At 37.5% G+C, this 13,202-nt stretch overlaps 1 protein-coding gene across 1 annotated transcript; it reads right to left on the bottom strand.

Moving 5' to 3' along the window:
• Positions 1-2,491: 2,491 nt before the first annotated feature.
• Positions 2,492-3,091, bottom strand: LOC106874169 (uncharacterized). Its single transcript, XM_014921800.1, has one exon. The coding sequence runs from the start codon at positions 3,089-3,091 to the stop codon at positions 2,492-2,494; it is 600 nt and encodes a 199-aa protein (XP_014777286.1).
• Positions 3,092-13,202: the final 10,111 nt, after the last annotated feature.

The following is a 13,202-nucleotide window of genomic DNA, read 5'->3' as shown; positions in this document are numbered from 1 at the left end:
TCATACTGAGCTACCCGGCAAAATTGTTAATTATTAATTTTATTACTAATTGACGATTCCCTGCCCTGCATATCTATATATATATATATATATATATATATATATATATATATATAGAGAGAGAGAGAGAGAGAGAGAGAGAGAGAGAGTGTGTGTGAGTGAGAGAGAGACAGAGAGTGAAAGAAAGAGAGAGAGATTGTTTGATTGATTGATTGATTGGTTGAGTGATTGCCCCTTCAATACTACCTGTGTGGATTTTACATCTCAAGAATCAAATGTTTCAGAAAAATATACAATTCCATCATGCAATTTTAGAAATAACCATGGAATTTCCAATGACACTACTAGTTATTATTATTAACAATAGTAGCATTTAATTCTAACACATGTGCAAAAACAAAAGCTTGAGGGAGAAATTGATTAGTTATTTAAATTGACTTTAATACGTGATTGGTACTTTATTATATTGACCTCAGAAAAAAAAAAGAAATATTTTTGATTGTAATCTAGCAGTCATTCCTTTTTATAAGTTTGCATATCTAGATATTACATGATGTACAAAGCCTTAGCAACTGTCTCAGCTGTGATGTCAGTGTAGTTCATAGGATGTGTACTATTTATATGCTTATTTTCAGGTTTTTGTGCAACAGGTGTGTGGGCAATCTGAAATTATAGTAGATTGTTTGGGTACACACTCCTGATCAATAATTTCAATGCTTCCAAAACAATGAGTGCTCAATAATTCTTTGGTGTACAGTTGATGTTATGCATTAACATAATGCTGACTTTTCTAGAAGCAAATGACTTTCATTTTATCTTCATGTGCAAAATACAGAGTACTTGTGAATTTTTTTACTTGCCCTCTGAGACTGCTGAGCATGATACCAGAACTTGCTCACCCTGACATTTGAAAGTATTCCTCAGTGTTTCTTATTCTAAAGGAAAGGTCCCACCTCTGACCCAGTAAACTACCATCCTACTGCTTTCACCTCTTATATTTCTAAGATGATAGAGGCAGATAATAACAATAATATTCTCCAACATTTTGAATCTCTTCTCAGTGACCATCTGTATGGCTTCTGCCAGATCCAGTGGAACTCTACTCTTATGTCACTCACCAGTGTGCTCACACTTTAGAGAAATTTGTTGAAAGCAATGTTATTGCCCTGGACATCAGCAAAACATTTGACTGTATCTAACATGTAAATCTTCTATAAAAAAAATTCCTACCTATGGGCTTCATCCATCTCTCATCTCTTGGATCTGTAGCTTCCTGTTTGATTGCACAATGATAGCATATGTTAGCAGCGCTCTCTCTATTCTACTCTCAATAAACTCTAGTGTTCTCTAGGGTTCAATTCTGTCTCCCACTCTACTCTCCCTATACATGAATGACCTACTTCCTCCACTCCAACAACATCTGTTTTTATGCAGATGATATGACTTTTCATTCCTTGCTAACTTTCCTCAATCATGCATCATCCAGACAGCCTAGATACTGCAGGTGAAACCTACATTGGTTCCATAAACAAAGACATTGAGAACATTCTTCTGTAGGACCATTCCAACCTTGTCTCTTTTATCAAGAAAACACCCTACTACGCATGAGGAACACTCAGCTAGAGCACTCACAGTCACCTGAAATACTGGATTTAATATCATTAAGGATCTCTTCTGGTGGAAGCACATCTTCAGCATAGTTAGAACTACTTCCCAAAAACTAGCCCTTCTTTTCAATATCAAAAGCTATTTCAGTCCCCAACAGCAGTTGACACTGTGCAAAGCTCAAATGAGGTCTTCAATAGAGTACAGCTCCCACATCTGTGATAGTACTGCTGCTATGCACACAGACATCCTGAGAATAGCCATTTAGCTGATTGGCATGCTGTCAGTTGTGGACACACTCCAGCCTCTAGCCCACAAGCATGCTGACTCTTAGTCTTTCTTATCACTACCATCACCCTGGTTGCACACAAACTGCTCTTTTGCTTCACACTAACCATTATCCTGTCTTTTCTCCTTCTTAATTTTTTTTATCGTAGTTTGAAAATCTTTGGGACCATCAACTCCCTCTAACTTCCATCCCCTTTCATATGAGGAAGAAATTTTGAGTTTTTTGCTTAAAACAACAAAATATATCTGCCTGATATGAACTAAGATAAAACTATGAACTGCCTCATATGAAGATGTTAACTGGGAACATTTGAAATGGCGTATAATGATTTTTTTTAGTGAATAATTGATGGTAACTCATGTTAATAGATGTCATATCAAGAATGCATTGATTTATGATATTTCCTTTCAAATTCTATGGATTTTTGGCATAGTAAAGAGATATTTCCATTTTGTTTTATAGTTCATTCAACAACCAATTTTAATTATGTAATTAATGAAAACTCATGTAAAGGAAAGTGTAACCAGATCAATTGATGATATTGTGGAATGATGGGTGAGTGAGCAAGTGGCATAAATGTTTCGGAAAAGGCTTTTTTTACTCTGTCAATAGAGACAGTCTCTTTTTTCCGTGAATGTCCACAGTAAACAGTTTCGGTGTGCTTTTAAGAATGCGATAGGGTCCAGTGAAGGGAGGTGTGAGTGGTCCCTTGATGGTGTCATTTCTTACAAACACATGACTCCAGGTAGAAATATCTGGAGGTACTGCAGAGGAAATAGACTGGTCATGAGGAAGCATCGGTGGTAGGTCAGCAAAGAATGACTTAAGTTGTGTGACATAAGATATGGGGTCCACATTCAGTAAGTTGACAGACGCCAACATTTGTCCAGGAAGTGCTAAGGTGGTGCCATACAGGAGCTCAGCGGAGGAGTAGCCTAAGTCCTCCTTGACAGCTGACCGGCACTCTAGCAGAACAATGGGGAGAAATTTGGACCAACGATGAGGGTCAGGAGCCATGCAAATAGTAGCTTTGAGCTGTTGGTGGAATCTTTCCACTATACTGTTTGTGGCAGGATGGTAACTGGTGGTGTGGATGTGCTGAACTCTGAGCAATCTTGAAAGCTCACAGAACAGACAAGCTTCAAATTGGCGTCCACAATCAGTAGTAATTCTAGAGGGTACTCCGAAGTGAGACATTCACCCAGAGATGAGTGTTCTGGTGACAGTTTCCACAGAAATGTCCCCTAGAGGGATGGCTTCAGACCATCTGGAGAAACGGTTGATGCAGGTCAATATATAAGTAAATCCGCAACTGACCAGCCAAGGACCAACCAGGTTGATGTGTATGTGATGGAACCTGGTGTCTGGCGGCTGGAAGTGTCCAAGAGGTGCTCTCACGTGATGATGCACTTTGGAATGCTGACATGGTAGACAGGCACGTGACCAAGCTGTAATAGACTATCACAAATTCAGTCAGAAAAAGTGGGCCGAGATAAGCTTTACTGTGGCTGCAATGCCAGAGTGTGACAGTGAATGCGGTGCTTCAAAAACAGCACGACGATGGCATTCAGAAATGAGGGGTTGTGGTGACCCAGTAGAAACATCACAGAGAATGTTTCCTTCAGAAAAAGGCAGAGGTAGGTGTTCAAACTTGCAGCAGGAAAAGTGTGGTGAAGAGACGTCCAGAGAGTCCAAAGAGGGTTGATCAGTAGCCATAGCAACTAAATCAATTGAAGTAGGAGATGACAGTGCACCAATAGGCGGGTGAGATAAGGTGTTGGTGGGGATGTTGTCTGTGTCAGCGATGTGGCAAATGTCACTAGTGAACTGTGATATATAATCCAATTGCCTAGGTGAGTGCCAGTCTGTTTTTGCAAAGAGAGCGAACATTAGCAGTTTGTGGTCAGTGAAAATTGTAGTGAAGTTTCTACCTTCAAGAAGATAACAGAAGGCTGTGATTTTGCTGGTAGTAAACCCGGATGTAAACATATACAAGCAAGGTTGTAACTTTAAACACATTTATTGTGGCCACATGTATATACACAATGGAATGATAATTAAAATGGTTGGTGGCCATGGTCTTCTGTGCTATGCTCTTATCTGCAAGCTGGCCTGTGGCATAAGATTGAGCTAGACAAGTTGCATCCTCATAGCTTGCACATCAGTGCAGAAAAGAGGAAGAGATGAGGTCACGTGTTTGAACCTTAATGTTGTGTAATGCCCTATATCTCTGTCCAGCTTGTTTGACCCAATGTCAAGTGGGGTAATACGCCTACAGGCCAAAGAAAGTTCTGCTTCCCTGTTGCATAAAGATTATAAAGTTGCTGAAACCAATTTCTTTTGTTGCCTGCAAGTCTTGCTTCAACTTACCAGGAGCAAATCCTGAAGAAACACACAACAGACTTTGCCAGAGTAAGTTGAAATATCTTGGAGTGATCAATTTTCAGGTGACAACACCTGGAAAGGTAATTTTTCAGATGGGGTTAAGGTGGAATCAGAACCTAACTTATTTCACTGATACCTTGCTGCCATCATCACTACAACCCCAATAACAACAACACAACCAAAACTGCCATCATCATCACATTCACAGACGTCCCCACCAGCACAGCACCAGTACCAGCATTATAAATACTTTGTAAGGGTATCATTATTCAGGTAGGGTATCCAGAGATGATGAATTTTCAGGTGGCAACACCTTGGGCTATAATTTTTCAAGTGAGGTCCAGTTGAGATCAGAACACTAATACATAACCACCACCATCATTATCTACATCATCACAACTATCACCATCATTGCCACCAGCAACACTACCACTTTTATCACAACCATCACAACTACATCATGAGTATTGACACAACTACCACCACCATCACCATCATCAACATACGCAAAACTGCTACTACTATCACCACCAACATCAGTGCCACCCCCATGACTACCACCACAGATACAACCACTAATAATCAAAGGAATCACTATGCCATCACAAGAACTGCTTGAAATAGTGGTCAAATCTTCATCAAACAACACACTGCCATCTAAAATAAGTATGTGATGGAATGCATGCTTTGCCATAGAGAAAAGTGAGGTGAGATGTTTATGGCAAGAACTTCTTTCATCACAGGTCTGCTCAACTAGTTCTGATCTTGGGCCAAACACTAACAATGTATATAATGTATAGTTAACATCTGGCAATTTATTCCATATAATTATTCTATATAATTATCTTAGCTTCAATTAGTTTTGGAACAATAATATTTACTAACTTTTATTTAAACATTCACAATGAAGATGTATAATACAAAAGAATATATTTATGTTATCCTAATTATACAAATTAATATTCATTGAGTGCTGAGGTGATGAGTCTTTGGGTGGTACAAGCTGTGACTGTGATTCTTCATGTTGGTTTGGCTCAGGTGACAATTCTTCAGACGGTATAAGCTGTGACTGTGATTCTTCATGTGGAGTAGGCTCAGGTGACAATTCTTCAAGTGGACATTATAGGGTAAAGATTCTTTTGTTGATGGAAAAAAATAAAAAAGAACTGTATAAAACCCTGAGACATATATTTCTTAACAAGAAATCCTGATGAGTCACAAAAACTAGAAATTATTCTCCAATGTTTTATTAAGCTTTTGATGATTTTTAAAAATTGTTTTACTAAGCAATTGCATTATTTTTATTTCCCACCCACACAAATACTTCACAGTTCACACTCAAGTTTAAGTAACAGAAAGTCATAATTCAATGCTATTTCATTACCAAGCCAGTGCAGCTGTGATTGGAATAGTTTTGTATACCATGTTTACAGTATTGTTTTTGTAAACAAAATTATTTTCATGATAAGTAAGTGCATGTTTTACCCTTTAGCATTCAGATTATTTTGTCAAATGTAATGCTTATTTATTCACGTTGTTTTGAATCTTCAGGTGGCAACACCTTGGGCTATAATCTTTTAAGTGAGGTCCAATTGAGGTCAGAACACTAATACATAACTACCACTGCTACTTGCAACAACACCTAAACCACCACCATCATTACCTACATCATCACAACTATCACCATCATTACCACCAGCAACACTACCATTTTTATCACAACCATCACAACTACATCATGAGCATTGACACAACTACCACCACCATCAACATTGCCAATATCAGCATAACTGCTACTACTATCACCACCAACATCAATGCCATCCCCATGACTACCACCACAGATACGACCACCAATAATCATTATCTTATGACTTTGAGATTTCGATGGTGTGATTGTATATTTTTAGAATGACATTGTAGGGTAGGTGTAAGAGGTTAGATCTTGACTGGTTTAAATGTTAAAGGGTTCCTGGGTTAGCAAAGTAAAATGTTCAATTTACGCTAATAAATTGCATTCTTGTACTCAGTTGGAGCAGAGGTTTTTCTCTCTTTTCTTAGTTTTCTGACATAACAGAAGCACTGATGACAACTAAAATAATAGTCAAACTTGGACACTTATTGGCTGGGCACAAAAATTAATTACCAACTTTGTCAATGATAATTTTACTCTCTGTGTGATAAAATTTCAGCTGTACTGTTGTGAGATCATTTCCAGCTGTCATAATTAAATACAATAATTAAAAAAAATTTTATTGAAAAATACATGCATTACAAAAAAATTTCAAAAATTGAATTGCTTTTTCTATGGTAGTGTTATCTGCAGATGATGACATCTTATTCTTCAATCACATAGGACATTATTTTCGATTGCTCAGCTGTTTTATTATGAGGTGTATTACAAATTAATGCGAAACTTTTACTGAAGGAGATAATCAGTTTATATATATATATATATATATATATTGTTATATTTGGGGATGATAATTTTTTTGTTGCCAATTAAACACAGAATATTTATTTGTTGTTCACTTTAGGTTTTATTTGTACTATCTTTAGTTTAGGTGCATGGCTCAGTGGTTAGAGTATGAGGCTCACAATCTTGAGGTAGTGAGTTTGATTCCTAGACCTGGCTGTGTGTTGTGTTCTTGAGCAAGACACTTTTTTTCATATTGCTCCAGTTCACTCATCTGTAGAAATGAGTTGTGCTGTCACTTGTGCCAAGCTCTATCAGCCTTTGCCTTTCCCTTGGATAATACCCGTGGCACGGAGAGGGGAGGTTGGTATGCATGGGTGAATGCTGGTCTTCCATTCACAACTTTGCCTGGACTTGTGCCGTGGAGGGTAACTTCCTAGGTGCAATCCCATGGTCATTTATGACCGAAGTGGGTGGGTCTTTAGCCTTTCTTTATGCCTGTCAAAGTTCTTTCATCACATATTCTGTGATTTTATCAGTGACCCTCTGTCCAGTGTGTCTCCTCTTGTCCTGCTTATTCCATTTTTTCCTTCTGTGGTATGTATCTCAATCTGCACATGCTTTTACATGTGTGTGTGTGTGTGTGTGTGTCTAGTGTGTGTCCCCCATTCGCGTGTATATGGGTTTCTATGTTACACTGTAATTGTGTCTTTTGTTTATTTACTAATTTATTTATTTTTCTCTTCTTATTTCCTTATGTCTTTAATATGTGTATGTGTGTCTTGTGTGCATTTATAAGGGTTTGTATATTACACTGTTAGTATCCATTTCATTTATTTATTTTTCGTCATTCTGTCTTCAGTTGTCAGGTTGTGTAGTGTGGGAGAGGTGTTAGTATTCCATTTCTATTTTCTGTTGAGGTTTTATGTGTGTGGCCTTCGTAATCTCTTTGAGTGTCATATCTGTTCTATGTGTCAATAAGATCCTAACAGCTATGTTGTCAACTGAACTTCTATGTTCTAATTGAGCATGTTGGTTGAGCACTGGTGAGCTTTCCTCCTACCTGAGTTCCTGCCAGTGTTCACTTATCTGCTCACCTATGCTACTTGCTGTTTCTTCAGACTAGGTTGTTGTCCTGTTTCTGGCCCATCCCTCAGTACATCATATGCTATAGAAAACATTTCTACTTTTACAGTTTATCTGTGGATTTATTTTACACACAATACAGTTCCTGTCTGTACAGGGGGTGCTCTCAAATGGATATGTTCTACAGATCTGGGATTATATGGGGGTCCCTGGACTTTGTACAACTTCAATCCATAAATTCATTTTTATCTAAAGTTTTCCTAAAAAGATATGCTTGTTTGCCTCCAGGAGTAGCATTGGTGAACATGACACTGGTATTTTTGGTTGTCATACCATAAGTATCATATTTCACAAAATAATTGGTATGACTTAAATTATCGCCAATATTACTGTATGGAACAACAACTTAAAGTTGGATCTATAGAGTATTACTTGTGAAGTAGTCTGGAATTATCTCATATAACTATGATACAGGTAGGTGTATAACTATGTCTATGTGAAAGAGGAAGTGTTCCTATAAGATTCATGCGTATATACTTAAATCTCATATCACATGAAACAGTGACTTGACATGGTGATGTACTATTGCTTGCTGACATGTGATGCAGTTCCTGGACCACTCTCAAGTGGTTTTCTTGATATCTGTCCAAATGAAGTGTGCCAATATAAACTGATGCTCTGGTGTGATAAATAATAGAGTACATTAAAAATCTCATGATGGCAATTTTGAGATGTAAAAAGATATTTATGACTGGTGGAGTATTCGTTCCAAATCTAAACTAAAGAAGGAAGAGACATTTGCTGAAATGTTAAAGAAGGTGACAAATTTCATGGTTGGGAGGACACTGTCACTCTCTTGGTAAGCTGTGATCTAGTGTATTGGATTCTAAAAGTTTATTGTTCATGTAGTAAACTACAAAATTCTTCCATCCTCTCAATTTCCTGAAATTCAGACTACCGCATGGTCCCAGCAGACAAAATGGTAAAGGCATTGCCCTGGAAGATGGCAAGGGAGATGCACTGCAACGGCCACTCTAACTCACACTTGTGGATAGCCATCTCCACCCTGATAGTAGTGAGCAGGGATGTGGTCTGGGGAAGAGAAAGCCAGAGGTGGAGGCAAAATTATGAGTGTATTCACATGAGTGAGGGTATATGTAGCTACATTTCAAGCGCCTTGATATATTTGATGTCAGCTATATACTGGAAGATGCAGACAAGAGGAATAGCCTTTTCAGTCTAGACATGTTGAAGGAGACCAGGTGTTGTGAAAGTTTTTTGGTGAATGGCAATCAGATCTGAATTTCAAAGTATACACTAGAGCCTTGTGTAGATGGCAAAGAGCTGACTGTTCAGCATATGGGAGAAGTGTTTCCTTCCAAGATAGGCAGTTCGTAATTTTCCCAATATGACACTATTGCTGTTTCATGTTTCTGTTGGTTGTGATAAAGGCTGTACCTTAACTGCTCCTGTATATTGGTGAAGAACTGAAACTTCACTTGGTTATATGAGGTTCAATATACATGTCTATTAGTGGTTTAAATAATCTAGAATAAGCATATTAACTTGTTTTGTTATTTAAATCTTTTGGTTGATCTTGGTATATAATACAATCAATATTGATATATAACTAGCCACATCAAAAACTTTCACTTTGTTGAGAATTAGGTGTTGGATTAGTGATGTTGACCATCTTCTGTTAGAATTCCATTCATAGTTAGAAAGCTCTGCAGGAATATCAAATCCTCTCAGTACTTTATCAGTACATTATTTTATTGTTCTGGATTGGAAAGTGAAGTTAACCTCGACAAGGTATGAAACTCAGAGCAATACTGAATACTGCAGCTATTCTGTTCACCACTCTAATGATTTTGTCTCAGTCTGATGAAAATGTATAGAATATCTTTTTGCACATTTTGATAGATATTTATCCCATGCGATTATGAGATGGCAAAAGTTAGTTGTTTGATCAGAAACATCTTTTGTTTGGAGATAAACCTTAATATATTTTAGTAGGTGGGGAAATGGGAATTGTTGGAGGTAAAACCAGAGTAAGTAAAATAAGTTGTAACCAGAAATGGAACCTGAATCATTGCCTTGTTTTATAGGATGAATCATACATATGTTACGGTGTGTGTGCTGATCTTTTTACACAGTTGTATCTGTATCTTCATGTCTCATAAGGCTATCAATCTGCTCCTGGAAAGTTTTTCTCTAAGATGCAGATAGTCCTGCATACACATTTCCCCTCTCAGCACCAACAATGTTATCCAAGGAAAAGAAAGTTCTGGGTCGGCTTGGCACCAATATTGTCACAGGTGTTACTTTTAGAATATAAGAAGCCAGAAATGACACCACAAGACAATTCACCACTCTAACAATTTCGCAAATCCATCTTCTAGATTGGTACTTCATTTATTGACCTCAAAAAACTGAAAAACAAAGTTGATTGCTGTGGGTTTGGAAAAAATACAGCAAACATTTGCAGCAGATCTCTCCTTGGAGTCAATTATACAGCATCTCTGTTAAGATGCAGATTTGCAGCGTGTCCAATATTACCATATTTGGCAGTTTTATAACAGCAAGCATTAAATTGCCTGTGCAAATAACTAACATGCTTACTGACACATACCACAACCAACAATATCTTGAGTTGGCTGTGATAGAATGTCAGTAGAAAAGAGCTGTCTTGGTTTTCATGCCAAAATACAAACAGATGGTTCAAGATCATGTGCCATTTTAAAACTAGCCAGAGATAATATATAAATGTGACTGGAGACTTTGTTACTAACCCACGTTATTTAAGACCATGTCTCAATAATTTACCCGCATACATATCTCTCATATCTTGTCTACTTTCTTTCTAAGATGCATGCATAAATATACACAAGAGACATAAAATATATTCATATCCAAATCATCAAATAATTATTATATTGACTGAGAACAGTCATGTAATTTATTCATACTTCAATATAGCCTTCAAAATTTTCTCATCAACACACAGCTGAGTGTTATACATTTTATCTAACAGTCTGATGACTGCCAACTTGTGAGCAAAGATGTGCAAGTGGTTGAGCATTCCACAGACAAGTGTACCCTTAATGTAGTTTGCAAGGAGGTTCAGCATGACACAGAATGTAACAAGGCTGGCCCATCGAATTACAGGTATATCTCATTTTTGGCAGTTGAATGGACTGGAGCAATGTAAAATAAAGTGTCTTGCTCAAGGACACAACGCACCGCCTTGAATCGAACTGACGACCCTAACCACCAAGCCATGCGCCTTTGAAATACATAGAATAATGCAGTTCTTGTACTGTATCTGAAAAGGCAGATTTCTGATTGAAGTACATGATATAACCGGTTATAACTTTTTGTTGTTGTTTTATGTTTTTCTACAAGATGTTCCGAGTTATATACTTTCAACATGCAAGATAACGATTCTGACAAAAAAAAAAAAAAGAAAGAAATCAAAATCTCATTGTTTTTGTAACTCCCTCACTGCCACTTTATTTAAAGACTCTTTTCAAACTTGCTTTTATTTGTATTTGAAAACACGGACGGTATGATCCAGTAATTTTTTTTTTTCAAAATTGCAAAATAATTTTCGAAATCAGAGGGAAATTATGTGCGAGACACATGGCAGCTTGTGTGTGTGTGCATGTGTAAAGTTGATATAAAGTTATATTTTACATACAGATTATTGAAAGAGAGAGTAAAGATAATTGAAAGAAAGAATAGAGAAGAAGAGAAAGATGCTAACATAAACTTGTTTGCCTTACTAGGCGCGGATCACGTGACGGAGTTATTACGATAATTACTGTGTAGTTTTTCCATGGTAAATGTTTTTCCTACACACCCATGTAACACGAAAGCAGTTTTCATAATTTATGCACACACACACAAGTACTCACATACAGTCAGGTGTCATTTACCTCGCGCAGCACAAAACTGCGCGTAACTTTTTCGATTTCGAATTATTTTGAAATCATGAAAACTTTTTTTCTCTACCTAATCATACTGACCACCTTTTCATACAAAGAGAATAATAATAATAATAATAATAAAAATGATAAAGGTTGAAAAAATTATGAAGGCGTGGCTGTCTGGTAAAAAGTCTGCTTCCTGACCACCAAGTTCTGAGCTCAGTCTTACTGCGTGGCAGCTTGGGCAAGTGTCTTCTACTATAGCCCCGGACCAACCGAAGCCTTGTGAGTGGATTTGGCAGATGGAAACTGAAAGGAAACCCGTCGTATATATATCTGTGTTTGTCCACCACCACCGTTTGACAACCGGTGTTGGTGAGTTTATGTACCCATAACTTAACGATTCGGCAAAAAAACCGATAGAATAAGTATCAGGTTTTAAAAGAAAATAGGTACTGGTGTCGATTCATTCAACTAAAACCTCAAGGCGATGCCCCAGTATGACAGCAGTCTAATAAAAAAAAGAAGTGGATGGGGGTGGGACAAGATTTAAAAATAAGGAAAATTTGAATTTTTTTTCGCAAAAATCGTAATGTTACACATTGAAAACATGCAACCGAAAGAGTTGCCGGGGTAACATCCCCTCAACTGGTTATGTCATGATTCGAGCAGAGCCCCGCCTCCGTAAAAACTATGGGATAGCACCAAATAATCTACAAACTACAAACACACCGACTCGAAACGAAGACTTTTGTCATATCTACCTACTACTCAAAACACATACAAGGCATTTTTGTGATCAACAACCAAATCCCACCCCCACTGCAATAAAACCCAACCATCTTCAAAAAAAAAAGGACACTTTGGGTAATATAGACCAAGAGATACAGCGTGGGAAATGGAATTGTCCCAGACAGAGCGCTTTTGATCATAAACCTTGATAGATCGAGTTTGACCTGACGCTCAACAAGAGATATTTAGAATCGACCACAGTAGAAGACAAGTCGACAAACCAGTCGAGCAAGAGAAAGATAGAAAGAGAAAGTGAGAAAGGGAGATTGGGAGGGAGAGAGCTAAGTAATGAATTAAGAGAGAGAGGGAAATAACGATAAAGAAAGACGGTGTGGGGTGAGAGAATTTTGACGACGGAAGTGGGAAAAAAGATAGATAAATAGAACAAAGAGGGTAGGAGGAAAAAAACGTGAATAGAAAAAGAATAAAAACGGAAACAGGGAGAAACAAGGAAGGGGAGTGAAAACTGAGAAAGAGAAAGAAAGTAAAAGCTTGAAGAGGTGGGAGTGAAATCGAGAGCGAAATTTTAATCACGTGACTCTCTTCTTTCGCACCGCAATCTTACTGTGGAGGAACTTATTTTGTTCAACCAGCTCAGATTCACCAAACGTCGCAATTCTAGGTATATTTGTTATTGTTCATTTTCTCCGGCTATCATTACAGACAGACGCATACACACACACACATATATATTATATAT

This window comes from Octopus bimaculoides, chromosome 21 (genome assembly GCF_001194135.2).
Source record: "Octopus bimaculoides isolate UCB-OBI-ISO-001 chromosome 21, ASM119413v2, whole genome shotgun sequence".
Classification (NCBI taxonomy): Eukaryota; Metazoa; Mollusca; class Cephalopoda; order Octopoda; family Octopodidae; genus Octopus; species Octopus bimaculoides.
This window is presented reverse-complemented; position numbering and strand designations above follow the sequence as displayed.